Raw genomic sequence first — 15,261 nt, 5'->3', positions numbered from 1 at the left:
TGGCCCATTGTTCACAAAAATGGGACAATGAAGCTTCCATGCAGGTGTGCTCTAAATTCTCAACATTTTATATTCAATGTAAGTGAACGTCTATCTTCCTAACTGCCAACTTTAAAATCATTAATCAAAATATACAATAAACAATCAATGTTTATGTGAAATGAGATTCTTTTGCATCAAAGCAGGACTGGGTCAGAGTCTATAAAAACACACTTTTTAGCCCTTTGCATTATATGGCTGTAGTATCACCTCCTATCCAACCAGAGTGTCAGGTTCTCTGACACTGCAGTGAGCAAACTGAGAGTGTGTGAGTGTGTGTGTTTGTGTGTGTGTGTGTGTATTCAACTCTTTCAGATAACTGATGCATACAACTTACAAATTCTAAAAGGAGGGGAAGGAGATGTCTCAGAGAAAGTACTGTTTCAAATACAACCACAGCAGCAGCTTAAAGGCAGATGGGAACAGGGGTGGGGAACCTGCCAATACATTTGCATCAGGCTCTAGGCTCACAATCTATCCCATCCATTTGACTTCACAGCCTTCCCATGCAGGAGAGCCTCTGATACCTAAGGATGAAACTTGCCTCTGGAGAAAACCTGGTCACTATGTTTTATGATACACCCCAAATTCAGGAGATAAATACACTTAAAGGAAGAAATAGGTCCTCTATAGGACTATATAACCCTTAGTTTACATATTAACCTTTTGTTTAATTGACTTCTAGAGAGATATAACAAAGTAAAAATTTGAAAAATATAAACATTTCTTAAATTGAATATTCCTTTCACAAAATGATGCCCCCCCTACCACCATACACACACACCCCTCAGTGTGCATGAGGCCCTAGGTACAATCTCCTATACCAAAAGGCGGGGGGGGGGGGGGGGGAGGCGGGGAACAGTAGTCCTCCTCTACTTCTTTTCAAAACAGTGCTAATGTTGCTATTTGAATCCTCTCTTGGTAACAGTCTATCCACTAAATTATCCAAGCTTTTCCTAATGCACTAACTTCATTTATCTGGTTAGGAAAAGATATTTATTCCCTAATATACTCATTTGTTCCTATCCTTGAAAATAACTGAAGTATTGTCCAAAGACAAACAAACTGATAGGACGAAAACTTTTTAACCAGTTATTCCTACAGAAGGAATGGGTTCAAGCTCTTTTAACTAAGTCACAATCTATAGAAAAGCATAATTTGGAGCAGAGTTTCCCAAAATGGAACATGTGTACCAGTCACATGGAGAGTTTAGTAACATACAGGTTCTAATTCAGTAGATGGAAAGAGGGACCTGAGATCTGCATTCCTAACAAGCTTCCAAGTGATATTGATGCTGTGAGTCCAGGAACCAGACTTAGAATGGCACAGTGACAGACACTGAACTTTGGATAAGACGGAAAAACACTGGGGTTAAGGGAAGATGAGAGGAAGAAACTCAGATTGCTTCCATGATGCGGGGGGACAGGGAAAAAAGGGCCAGGTGGGAGGATGGCCCAAGGGCACTGTGTAGCTGAGGCCACCCTAAAGAGAGGGAAGGGAAGCCATAGTTTGACATAGGAAGACTGCAGTATTTAAGTGATTTGAATTTCACCCAAACAGACAATGGTAAAAAATTCACAGGGATGGACAACAGGAGGTAAAAGTGGGAAGAAATCACAGAACTCTGAAATCTAGGCAACAGATCTGCCAAGACCACAGTTCAGAATCTCACGTACTGGCTAACCTGCAAGTCCAGTGAAAGAAGACAGAGCTGTCTGTCATCAAGTGCCAAACCAAGCTGCAGCACAGGATTTCATCTCTGCTCACACACCTTCAGCCAAAATGCATGGCAAGTGATATTTCATAAGAGTGGAAAAGGTGACCTAAAATGGGGTGACCAGGACAGTGCCCTACCCATTTGCTCAAAATGAAGTGGCAGCCACAGAGACTGCTGGGCCGTGTGCCAGGGGAAGACAGGTAAAGGCCATCCACATGCTGCTGCTGCAGCCGCTTGGCAAATTTTACAGACCACAACATGGTGTGGCCTCTAAGATGTTAAGGTGGATGGAGAACACAACACATATAAAGAATCCTATGCTAGAAATATGGTTTGAAGGGAAAATACCCGCCAAAATGGTGGGGGGAACTGTTTGAATAGGGTATTTATGAAAGATTTCCATCTATGGCTATGTGACTTTTGTTTTCTACCCCCCAAAATTATTCCTATATAAAGAAATAGCACTGTGGACAAGCAGGAAGTCTGATTAACAAGAATCTGATCCTCTGATCAGATTCTTAAAAACAGCTATACTCTAAGTCACAGTGGGCTCTGAAGCTTGGCTCTGCCACTGGCTTGCTGATAAACAGGCAGGTTATCCTGCCTCTGTCTTTGAGCCTCAGTTTTCCTTTCTGTAAAACAAGATTAATACTAGCAAGTGCACAAAAATATTGTGAAATAAGCAAAGTGAGATCCATAAAACTCCTTGCAGAAAACCTAGCACGTAACACAAATGTTAAAAGTTAATTTTGTCTTCTATATTAATTCTCAGTTTCTTTGCTTGTTGATCACTAACCTCAAGTGTCCCAAGTTCCTGTGTCTCAAGGCACAAAGAGAGACCTTGGCAGCTGCACTGCCTTCTTCTTAGAGAAAGGTCACCTGGCACACTGTTTGGCCCTGCGGCCTTAAGGACTTTCCTGTAATGCAGGGTTATGATTTTTTAGCTTCTTTCCTCTCTTAACACTGTCCCCATCTGTGTTTTCCTAGTGATTTCACCCTATGTTTAATTTATGCCACCTGTCACATTCTACATATTGTGGTAAGCTGCCTCAAAGTCTTTTAGAATAGGGAGTCTAATGTATACTTATGCAAAGGGTTTGGGGAAGAAGAAAGGAGAACTAATACAAATTTAAAAATATAAGGCTAAGTGTGGTGGTGCATGCCTGTAATCCCAGCAGCTCAGGAGGTTGAGACAGGAGGACTTCAAGTTCAAGGTCATCCTCAGCAATTTAGAGATGCCCTAATAAGCAAGTTAATCAGATCATGTTTCAAAATTTAAAATAAAATTTTTTTTTAAATGGCCTAGGGAAGTAGCTCAGTGATAAATTTCCCTGTGTTACATACTCAATACCTAAAAAAATAAAAATGAAAAATAAAGATATAAGGGGCCTGGGGCTGGGGCTCAGTGGCAGAATGCTTGCCTAGCAAGGGGGAGGCACTGGGTTCAATCCTTAGCACCGCAAACAAAAACAAGCAAATAAAATAAAGGCATGCGGTCCATCTAAAATTACAAAAAAAAGAGGTTTTTTTTTTTAATAAAATAAAGATATAAGAATCAAGACACATCTAAAAGTCTGGTTTCTTTTGTCTCTGAGACCATGAGATTTACAAAGCACTAAAAGAGATTTTATTACTGAAAGGAAAGAGTTTAAATGGATTCCGAATTCAAAATATTAAACCATATTTAACTAAATTAGCATATTTTCACAACTTAAACAAATTCCATATAAATACTTCTTTATCATATACCGGTGGCAAAAATATCCTGTTCAACCTTCCTTAAGAAATCAAACCTGTTCAAGCTCCAACATTATTTGCAGTTAAATGTAAGGGAATTCTAATCCTTACTTTATTCTAAAGCAGTGGATCTCAACCTTAGCTGCACAATGAAATCACAGGGGAACTTTAAAAAATACCAATGCCTGGGTCCTAGCCCAGGGAGGCTGACACAAATTGGTTTAGGATACAGCCTGGGAATGAAAATTTTCAAAAGCTCCCAGGTGATTCTCCTGTGAAGCCAAGGCTGAGAATCACTGCCTCAAGCTAAGCATCAAGATGCATTCTTCTTCCAGTGAAGTGGGGAGAAAAACATGTAGCTACCAGGCACATTTCCACATTGCAACTTAATCTAAACATATATATGTAATATATACTACATGTATGCATATATTACAATTACTATCAAATAAAATGTGAATTTCCAAATAGAAGAGAGAACCAAATACAACTTGCAATACCCTTTATCATTTAAAGAGTAGACAAGGGGGCAACCTAGTTAAATAAAAACACTTCAGAAAGTCATTCTCCAGCTTGCACTTCCATAATGTCAGCATTATTAGGAAAGGCAACTTAATCAATATTCATAAATAACTAAATACGGTAAGTAGCATGATTTAAAATAAACTTCAGTAATTTTGAATGTCAGCCAAGGAATGGAATAAAAAGATTAACAAAACTCTTTCAAGAGCAATGTATTTTTCTGGACTGTCATTTTCAAGCATTAAAAATGTCATTGTGAGGGCTGGGGCTGTAGCTCAGTGGCAGAGCGCTTGCCTAGTATGTGTGAGGCACTGGGTTCGATCCTCAGCACCACATAAAAATAAACAAATAAAATAAAGGCATTTTGTCCATCTACAACTATAAATTTTTTTTAAATGTCATTGTGAATTTTTTAATTATAAAAACAATATACTATTTACGCAGGAAACTGGACTCTTAGGGAAAAAAAAAGTTAAAAAAAAAAAAAAAAGCAGAGAAAACCCTATTCAAGGAAGAGTTAGTCAAGTATTATCTGTACCACTTACAAATGAACCGACAAATTTCCCTCATCGCTTACCTCTATAATTATTTTCATGTGATTTGGTATCTGAGTTTATTCAAACATAGTCTAATTGGAGGCAGGAATAGAAATAGGAGATGTCTAGGTATTTTGAAAACATATCTTTTATATGGGAAACATAAATTCTGCAAGCCTTAACAAGTACTTATAGAGAGGTCTTTAAAATTAGACAGAGCTGTTGATTGTAAAAATCTAAAGTGTCATGGCATTTGGAGGTCTGGAAAATCCCACAAAAGTAGCCAGGAAATCACAATGTTAAGTTAAACATCTATTTGCTAACAAATTAAAATGTACAGACCAGAGCTTAATTGAGTGCTCTGCAAAAAGTGAGAAAACTAAACAATTTGATAGAAAATGTAGAAGCCACCAGTATTCCTACTTTCTTCCAAAGAAATGGGGGGAGAGAGGCCAAAGAATAAAATACTGAATTTTTGTTTTTGTTTTGGTGGTGTTAAAATGGAACCCAAGGCCTTACACATGCAAGGTAAGCACTCTACTACTGAGCCACACCCCTGGCCCTAAAATAGTGACACTGAAATGCTATAAGAAAACTCAGGGGGTTGGGTAGAGTGCTTGCCTTGCATATAGAAGGCACTGGGTTTGATTCTCAGCACCACATAAAAAGAAATAAAGATATTGTGTCCATCTACAACTAAAAATATTTTGAAAACCTCAGTAGTAGGGCTGGGGTTGTGGCTCAGTGGTAGAGCACTGCCTAGCATGCATGAGGCCCTTGGTTGGAAGGAAGGAAGGAAGGAAGGAAGGAAGGAAGGAAGGAAGGAAGGAAGGAAGGAAGGAAGGAGAGAGGGAAGAAAGGAAGGAAACTCAATGGTGAAGAGTCATTTTTTCAATAACATAAATATACTTATAATATATATCATTTGATGTGTGTGTGTGTGTGTGAGAGATAACATTGTAGGGGGTCTGAAAATTCTGTGGGAACTATCATGGAATGGGATTCAGACCCTGTCATCTACCACAGCCTTTTGATCATTTAATGAACTGTGACAGGGAGCACTTGGAAAAAGTCAAGTTGAAGATGCCATAAAAACAGAAACAGGAAATTTTTTTCTTTTCAGCCAGTCTGTATTGCTGGAGACCAAAGAGCCAACTTTCAAGACTGCTGCTGTATCTGGCTTCCTCAAGAAAGGGCTGAGAATGTGAGGGGATCTGTGTCTGTTCCTGGGCACTGCACCATGAGCCATCGGGGGTTCTGCCAGGGAACAAACCTCCCCAAACAGCAGCCGAAGGGGCAGAGACCCCTCCCACCTTCCCCTGAGCACCATGCAGTCATTTTCAAAATAACCCAGGAAGGGACAAAAGCATTCATCTCAACACAAACCTTTCCCATTTGTCTATGAGGATGGCACCACCGAGGTAAAAAGAGTGAGCGTCATTAAAGGTATGTTCTGTCTGAGGGGTAAAACTACTCTGAAAATGAGCATGTGCTAGGTCTCTGTAACTAAGAACACACAAGCCCAGAAAAGCGTCTTTTGCCATGATAATTTCTGCTGACTTTTTTAACAGCATGAGATTTAGCCCTCTTCATGAGCCATTTCTAACGAATGTATAAAAAACACTTAAAAGTAAATTCAATTATGGTATTTAATTAGTATCTGAAGAAACTAGGGTATAACTTTTAAATTTGATGTTGCAAAAAAATGAAAATTGCTTTCTCCAAATGAATTATACATATTTCTAAGCTAATGCAACTTTGGAACTATAAAAATAAATTTGTTTTGCATATAAGCATTCATTCTCTAATTTTTTAAAAATGTTTTCATGTCTTCAAAATAGCCCAAAATTTTCCACTTCTAATCCTGTCTTTGATTGGATGATACTTAGATAAACACAAACACTAAATCACATGAAAATAATTACAAAGCTGAGTAGCAAGAAACAAACAGAACACAACTTAGTGGTTCAGACCTGAAACACTCAAAATAATACTCTATCTAGTGCAGCAGGCTTGCATTTCAGTGCTAGACCCTTGGGGTATACAGAAATACAACAAGCAGCCAAACACAGTTTGTTCCCACATATGATGAGGAATGATGTGAGATATGAGTAAATGATTTACTAATTTGAACATTCTTAAGATCAGAAAGAATGGAAAAATAATCTCATAGTGCTCAGCAATAAAGAAGGCATACTTATTATACTATTTGTGGTCAACTTAAGCTGGAAGCTTTTTAACCAGTATAATCTTTCTACAGGAAAAAAAAAAAAAAAAACAAGATTTGGAAGGTTTATTCATTTGTTGATATTGTTGTTTTCCTTTAAATCTCAATTGAAAGGAAAAGGGGGCAAAGTTTCTGCCTGGAGGACCTGCTTAGAGGCCCCCAAATATTATAAGTTCATTTAAAAGGGATAGGAGAAGCCTGTATCAGGTCATGGTTAGGAGATAACTATTCCCTTCAAATGATCATGAAACCAGGGAAGTATCTGGAGCCTTATTCTCCAAAATAACCTACAAATCATAGCTAATCCATCCATTCCTCTAAGGGAGGGTAGGAGGGCAGGCAGATGGAGAGGAAGGGAGGAAGGGAGGGAGGGAGGGAAGGAGGAAGGGCTGGCACAGCAGGTAAGAGAGAAAAGAGAAATAACAGCAGAAAGCAAAATGAGGGCAGTGGCTTTGTTCCGAGGGAAAAATGCTTGATGTATCTATACATCCCTTTAGAGAGATACAGCAAGATACCTTTAAAAAGATGATGGGGGAAGAGAGGGCAAATGCCAGAATGCATCCAGTTCAAGGCAACTCGACGACTGAGGAATTCTTTCACTATGTACACAGAAGAAAGGTCAGCACACTGTGCACCCTGTCTTTGACTTACAGGTTATTCCCATAATATAATATCACAGTGACTTGACTCTATCCTAAATTATCAAGCATGACTTGCTAGTAACGTGTAATTTTGCTCAAGTGAACTTAAAAACAGATTTTCAAATATACACAATCATAGAACTTTGGTGAGAAAAAATAAAATTTGGCCATAATTCCTCATTGAGAAAACAGGGACTGAAGTCCTTGGCAGGAGTTCTGTGGGGAGTCAGGAAAGCAGATCCTGACCCAGGGAGAATCGTCCCTCTGCCTCATGCCCAGCACTCATGGCTTCATACAGTCACTGTTTCTTTGAAATGACTTTGTTCACATCTGTCATCCAGTACAACTAAAATATTTTAATGATCATTACATAATTTCATAATAATCACAACTATATTTTTGGCCTTCTTCCTTTTTTTGTTCTCACTTCTTCTCCTTCTTCCTTTTCCTTTTCTTTCTTTTTTTTTTTTTTCATTCTTTAAAAAAAAAAAAAAAGAAAAGAAAAGAATACTCTGCCTGGCCCCTGGGCTATGATTTCTCCCATAAGTATCTAAGTACAGTTCTCCTACCCCTATCACTGTAAAGTTTTGATGGTGTTGATGTATGTGTAAAGATGAGAGATTGAGGCTGAGTTTTCTGTGGCTAGGTACCAAAGACACACTAAACATATGAGAACTCAAGTCTAGAGAAAAAGGCCAAGAGGGATATGGTTAAGGCCTACGAGTCATAAGGTAAGTAAGGAGATGAACCAAAATGTTCATCAATCCCTGGATAAATCAAGGAGAGCATCCTAAAGGCTGGGGAGAGTGTGTTTTAGGGTAAATCAAAAGAAGGATTATGTCATATCTATGGCATTTACTTTGGCACCCATTAAGAGAGGCTAAAAAGACAGATGACTTCAAAAAGGACTGATTGTCTACTCATGGAGTGAATTTCAAGGAAATCACATGTGCTCTAGGGTAGCACCCTTAACGTTTGAGGCTGACCACAAACACGAGAACCAAGCTCTTTCTAGAAACCTCAAGCAAGGCCATCTTTATATAGAATATATTAGTCTGCAAGATAGTAGGTTAGACCCATTTAGCAAGTCTTAAATTCCTATTGGAAAGCGAGGACCCCCCGCCCCCATTCAGTGGGATACTTACTGGAGAGCAGTAATATGTCCACTAACCTGCTAAACTATTACTAGGTAAATAGTAGAGAAGGGGGCAGAAAAATATCTGTAGCTCAAAAATATCACCAATCAGGCCAGCATAATGGCACATGCCTATAACCCCAGCTACTCATGAGGCAGGAGGATCACAAGTTCAAGGCCAGCCAGGGGAAGTTAGTGAGACTCTGACTCAAAATACAAAATAAAAAGGGATGGGGATGGACTCAGTAGTGTAAAGCCCTGTATTCAATCCCCAGTGTTGCAAAAAGTCAAAAATAAAAAATAAATGTCTTGCTGGGCATGGTGTCACACACCTGTAATCCCACCTGCTCAGGAGGCTGAGGCAGGAGGATCCTGAGTTCAAAGCTAACCTCAGTAAAAGCAAGGCACTAAGCAACTCAGTGAGACCCTGTGTCTAAATAAAATATAAAATAGAGCTGGGCATATGGTTCAGTGGTCGAGTGCCCCTGAGAGTTCAATGGCTGGTACCCCCCCCCAAAAAAAATTAAAAATAATAAATAAATGAATAATAAATATCTTGCCAACACAAAAGTTTAGATACTCATTTACTAGTCCGTGGGCTCCTCAAAGGACAGAGACTCTCTTTGTTTTCCCATCACTGAGCTCAATGTCTAGCATGTAGCAGGGTTTAATAATTATGGTGTTAATAAGTTCCGGCTCTAAAACTATAAATATCTCCTAAAGAGTGTTAGGATGATTATAAAATTAGTCATTTATTCCACAGTGGGATTGACAAAAGTGGGAATAACAACAAATACAGGATTAACAAATCTCAGAAATTATTAGTGCATCTGTGCTGGGTAGTCAGGAGTATATAAAATAACCAGCAAAACCCCATTAACCAGATCATTTCACCCCGAGAGATTAGGATCAGCTGAGGGCCAAATTCCACAACATAAGAAAATTCAAAAGAATGTATAGAAAAAGAATTTGTTTAGATTAATTGAATGCTCCTCAAATCATTCCAATAAAAACATTTATCCTAGGAGTGCTCTATCCTAATCGCTGTTAAAGGCAGTTTTTAGTGAGTATACAACCATGCACTCCCACATAAGCACTCCAAACTTATCCCTAAACACACAATAGAAATTCCACATCTGCCAAATAAATAAATAAATGTATCTTAGATACATAACTACCTTGGCTTTTGAGAAATGTTACTCAACAGTCTCAGTTTAAATCACCAATTATTTAGTGCCAATGATCTCATCTAACTTTTCTTTTCCTCCCTTCAATTCTCAGAGAAGCCAGCACTGCAATTAGCACTTTGTTTCAGAAACAAGGAAGACTTGGATCTTTCTTCAGCAAAATGTGGAACCGACTCCAGGACCACAGAAACATGTGCTGACAGTCTGCTGACATAAAGAAGCAGGCTAAGGCTAAATGTCCAAAACTATTGTATGGTATCACACCTGGCCTCTGGACAAAGGAGGTGGGGACAGGGCAGGGAATGGGAGATCAGGACAGAGGGGCTGGGGTGAGTAGGGATGAGGCAGGGATTGGGGGTTGGGAGGTGACACTTGCATCAAAAGAGGCAGTTGCCCCAACAGCCAGCAAATAGTTGATAATTGTGACTTCTATGACATAACACTTTCACAAAATAAAGACCCAGTGGCCATTGTTTCTTCGAAGAACAATGGTTTCCAGTTAACTCATGGCACAGTCTGTGAGATGATGCAGTGCACTGACCTGTATATAACACACACCCATGGATTTAAAGGATTATTAGGATGCCGGATGTCCAAACACTGTCAAAATGTGAACCCACAGAAATAATAAAAGTGCAAGCAACAGCAGTATTAGAAGTTGAAAGGATGACAGCAACTTTGCTCCACAGGATCTCATGTGTCAATAAACTAGACCACAAAAGTCTGGCAACCTTAGAAAGACTATACTATAAGTTCTCTTTCTCTTTGTTTGAAAAGGACTTAGGAGTAGTACATCCTTAAAAACCAAAACCCATTCTTCTCTTCTCTAAATATATCAAGACAGCAAAAGGTCAAATGTTCAAGGTTAAGGAAAGATCAAAGTAATAAATTTATTAGGTTTAGTATCCTTTTCTCGTGAAAAATAAATAACAATGCATACACACTATATTACAACTGGGCATCATTGGGAGAATAAAAAGGATGAGAGAAATAAATTAACCATTGCTAATAGGCAAACTCATAAATCAGACTAATGGAGCTAAGCATACAGTCATAAAAATACCAGTCTCACACAGCCAGCTATGTTACGTACGAGTACCTTCAAATGATACTGCTATAACTGGCCCCAGGAAAACCGGGGACAGGACTAGAATTATCATCTCCCTGCTGACCTCTGCTTGGACCCTTACATGGCTCCCATGCCTGGCAGGCAGCCAACTGCTGATGAAAATGTGGAGGTTGTGGGCAACTGAGGACTTAACAAATCAGAGACCAGAGATCCATCTGGCCTAGGAGGCTGGTTCCAGGACCACCAAGTACACACAAGTGCACAAGAACTTTAAACATATCCCACAGAAATATTCTGCCAATAGCTGGGACCTCCAACACAGCACCCCCAAAACCACTAACATCAGGTGCTATTTCTTGATATAGCCAAACAGTGCATAAGTTTAATGCATACTCCAATACTCCAAACTTTAAAAAAAAAAGTTAATGTACATTTATGTGCAGCCACAGAATCTGAGGACTCTTAAAGGCATTTTAGAGATCTTCCAATTCAGTTCTTTTAAAACAACCCAGAGCTCTTAAAGTTAAAAACAAGTTAGTGGCAGAAGCAGGACCCAACTCTCCCCACAGTGTTTTCAATACTTTTCCCACTCAGGGGAAGTGACCTTGAAAACTGGTTAGATAACAAAGTTACAATTTTACTGGTCACCACAATAATAAGAAATAGACAAGCATGCGGTAGCAATTTCCATAAGAGCAAAGCACAGCTGAAATTTTAAGAGCAAAATTCTTAAATATAGGTGGGATTTTAAAATCAACAGTGAATTGTGGAAGCCATAGCTTTCATCTAAGTTTTGGCCAGCAATCACCCCCAGCGAAATCTATGCATTATGTAGCCTAATTTAAAATGGAAGGCCAAACAGATCTGGAAAAGTACAGCTTCATCCTTGTGCTTAATTTATACTATAGTGTACTGTAATTAAGCCCGAAATAAAAGCTATATTCTGAGTAAAGACAAAAAGCTCTTGTTAATGACATTCCATTCCCAATGTAGACTATAACAAAAGGCTTCTTTATTTGGAGCCAACCGTCATTATACTTTGTAGCTTGTATGGAGCTATTGGACTAATATTTGTACTGGGATTAGTGTTGGGATAACCAATCAGTTAACTCCTCCACCTCAGTTTTCTATTATCCTCAACAAATGGCCAAAAGGAAAAAAAAAAAAAAAAGAAAGAAAATTGGCAGGCAGAACGACAACTATATTTATGAGATTAAACTCTCAAACCCTTCACAGTTTGCTGGGCAACTAATAACCATTTGCCAAGCTGTTCATTTAATAATGAGTCAGTTAAGCCAAAAGCAAAGCAAATGTTCCTCAACCAACTGATGCTCCTACAGTCACACACACACCAAAAAGCTCCAATTAGTTAAGCAACATCCTTCATCCCAAATAAAAAATGCAAGTTACCATGTCAGAAAAACAAACTCCTGCCATCAACCAAATGCAAGCTGCCATGCATTGTTTTAAACATCTTTAATTTGTATGTGATTTTGTAATTTCTGAAAACCAAAAGGACTAAGAAATATTTGGGGGAGTGACTCCTATGTGTGCCATACACTCTAGAGGGAGGGCCAGAAGCTCATCATCCAACTCTGCAGTCTGAAATCACTGATTTCAGGCATCCTACAGAATGTGCTCTCTTGATGCATAAAATAGAGTGTCAACACGTGAGACCACTAGGATTAGGCAGACTGAGCAAAATGCTGTTTGTCAAAAGCAAAGTAAGGTGAACATTAGATGACACAATAATAGAGCAAGGAAGTTAATAAGGGGAGCAGGGGAGCGGTGAGGGCTGCTTCCTAAGAAATATAGGTGTCAAGATAGAAGATGACACCAACCCACTCTGATCTTCTCCCACCCAACTCCAAACACCCATGGGTTAAGAAAGTGCAGCAGCAGACACCCCTTCTCTTGTACTTACTAATAGTTCATCCATACTGGTCTGGCATTTTTCCAAGTTGATCCGCTTTATTGCTACACGTTCTTGCCTGGGCTTGCATAGGGCAGCCTGAACCACAGCAGTAGCTCCACTGCCTGAAATGGAAAAAAAAAGCAACATCAGCTATTATATGGTACACTGTCCAGCTACTATTTGTGACGCTTTCGAAAATAAATATCTATTTTTTTAATCTTCTAGTCAAGGAATTAAAAATGTTACCATTTGTTATGTTAGGTTCTAAAGTAATTATCTGGAGAGGGAAAAGGAAAATCTATGTTTCTACACAATGGATGACTAAAGACACTGTCACAAAGGATATGAGCATCCACATCATTTCCCTGCACGGGAAGACTGTGCTCAAGTCCTGATATTTTCTAATTGCAGTGCTTTGCAGTAGCTTAGGCTCTTCTTCCACTTCAGCCCAAACCAAACCACTCCAGCCACTCCAGCCCAAGCTACTTCAGGACTTCCATAAGACACTGGGTCAACCTATCTGTGCTAAGCACTCCTGGAGCTTATTCCTTCAGCGTTTACTCTACAAGAAAAACGGGATCAGCCCCAGTGTTCTCATGTCAACAGCACAACTTTCAAGAATGTCAAGCAAAACAATGCAAATGTGTGATCACAAAAGCTTTAGGCATTCATGTGAATCTCCTATTTCTAAGGTTTCTTGATCCTTAGATGATGCACTCAAATTCCTAAGAGACAGTCATGTCATTATCCATATTTTATAAGAGTAAAATGTAGACGTGTAATGATTGGTGGCAGAGCACAAAGAGCTCCTAATTGGATTTCTATTCCACAGGGGCAAAAAAGCCCCCCGGTTAAGGCATCTTGATTCTACAAATAATACCAAAAATGTATTCTAATCACATAAATCCTCTAGCACTGCAAGATGCCAAGTAAAAGAAATAGCATCTTCTGGCCTTCCTCAGCTCTAACCCCCTTCAAAGTACAAGCTACATCCCCATCCCACAAGGGCTTCTCAACTTCAAATGGGGTTTCATCCTGATAAACCCACTCTAAATGGAACATACCATGTCAGAAATGCATTGAGTACATCTAACTTCCAAACATCATGGCTTAGGAACACAGCACGCTGTGGAGTGCTGGTGCAAACCTCTCTAAAGGTTTTCTTCAGGAAACACTTCTCAAATGAGTCATTGGTTATCATTAAAAAAGAGAAAGGGGGTCATTGGCCATAAAGAAGACAGCTCAGGGGGGTTAGCTTCCTCAGTACATGTAATAAAAAGGCATGGTTCTTGTAGTGCAAAGCAAGGCAGTCTGCCACCCCAAAGACGCGCCCAAATGAGTGTTTGAGGTTGAGAGCTCCACCCTTTCTTCCTCCCTCTTGTTTCCTCATTCAGCTCTGACCCCCTTCACTGTCATGCTCCAAAGCCAGGTCTTAGTTCCAACACTCTTATTTTAGCAAAGCGCAATCTGTGTTACCCAGCAAGAAGATTCCCTTGTCCTGACCACCCACCTTACTCATGAAAGCCACCTTACAAACTGGACATATTTAGCATTAGCCTCAGTTTATATGTGAGAAAACTGGGACTCAGAAAACGTGCCCAAGGCCCCACAGCTAATATGCACCTGAGCTGGGATTTTACTTTTTTTCCTACTTTCCAAAAACTAGAGCACACCCTTCCCTTCCTCACTTGCTTTGCCCTTGCCTGGAAGATATTTTCTTTGGCCCTAAACTGTTCAACAAGAGAGAACCAACCTGGAGGGAAAGGTCACGTGAGCTCACTCTCCAAGCCCTGGCTGGAAGAGAGGGTTATCTTCAGAAGCTGTTGCCGAGGCCCTCCCTTTCTCTCCCTGACCTGGATGCTCCGTCAGCAGCTACTCAAAGAGTCCTACCAGGTTGGCTTCATCGGCCCTGCAGATCACGTCCTGCTGGGTTCCATCCAGAATCCTCCAGACACCAGAGCCAAACACTACAAAGATCCCTGGTGATAGCAAAGTATATTTTATAGTCTCACTGAGGGGAGGTGCAGAGACAGTGCTACAGCTGGTTAGCACTGGACCTGGTACCCAGCAGAGAAACCAACAAACAGCTTTAACTAGCTGCTGATGGGAAGCCATTTCTGGCTCTGCCTGCTGTAAATATCCCCCTAACCCCACTCCTTCATCCTTAATCCACAGGCAAGAATATTTTCAAGTCAGAGGAGCTAAAGAACGAGAGAGAGAGAGAAGAAAACCAACTCCTAGAAAACATGAAATGGGTATTTGTAATGGGGAACCTCTCACAGTCAAATCCTTGATTATAAAATTTTCCGACTTCCATTAACACGTTCAAGAATATAGACACAAATAAGAAGTCTAAAAAGCCAGCAGGAGTAGTGGGGGAAGGAACATCTTGTATTAGAGCTTTAGAACCAGAGAATGGTTATGCTTCACAATTATAGCTGACTAAAGAACAACTGGCTCTCATCTCAAGACAGAGCAAATGTGAAGCTTCGTGACCTGAGGTCACTGTCGCAGCATGAATGGATTTCATCATTCA

General features: G+C 39.8%; 1 protein-coding gene across 1 annotated transcript in view; it reads right to left on the bottom strand.

Moving 5' to 3' along the window:
- Stk39 (serine/threonine kinase 39) overlaps positions 1 to 15,261 on the bottom strand; it is a 270,584-nt gene that overhangs the window by 199,387 nt on the left and 55,936 nt on the right. Inside the window, exon 2 of the mRNA XM_027946124.2 lies at positions 12,735 to 12,847. Coding sequence (XP_027801925.2) covers positions 12,735 to 12,847 — 113 coding nt within the window. The remainder of the gene's footprint in view (positions 1 to 12,734; positions 12,848 to 15,261) is intronic.

This window comes from Marmota flaviventris, chromosome 11 (assembly GCF_047511675.1).
Source record: "Marmota flaviventris isolate mMarFla1 chromosome 11, mMarFla1.hap1, whole genome shotgun sequence".
NCBI classification, from domain to species: Eukaryota; Metazoa; Chordata; class Mammalia; order Rodentia; family Sciuridae; genus Marmota; species Marmota flaviventris.
Note: the sequence above shows the minus strand (reverse complement) of the source record. Positions and strands in the feature narration are given on the sequence as shown.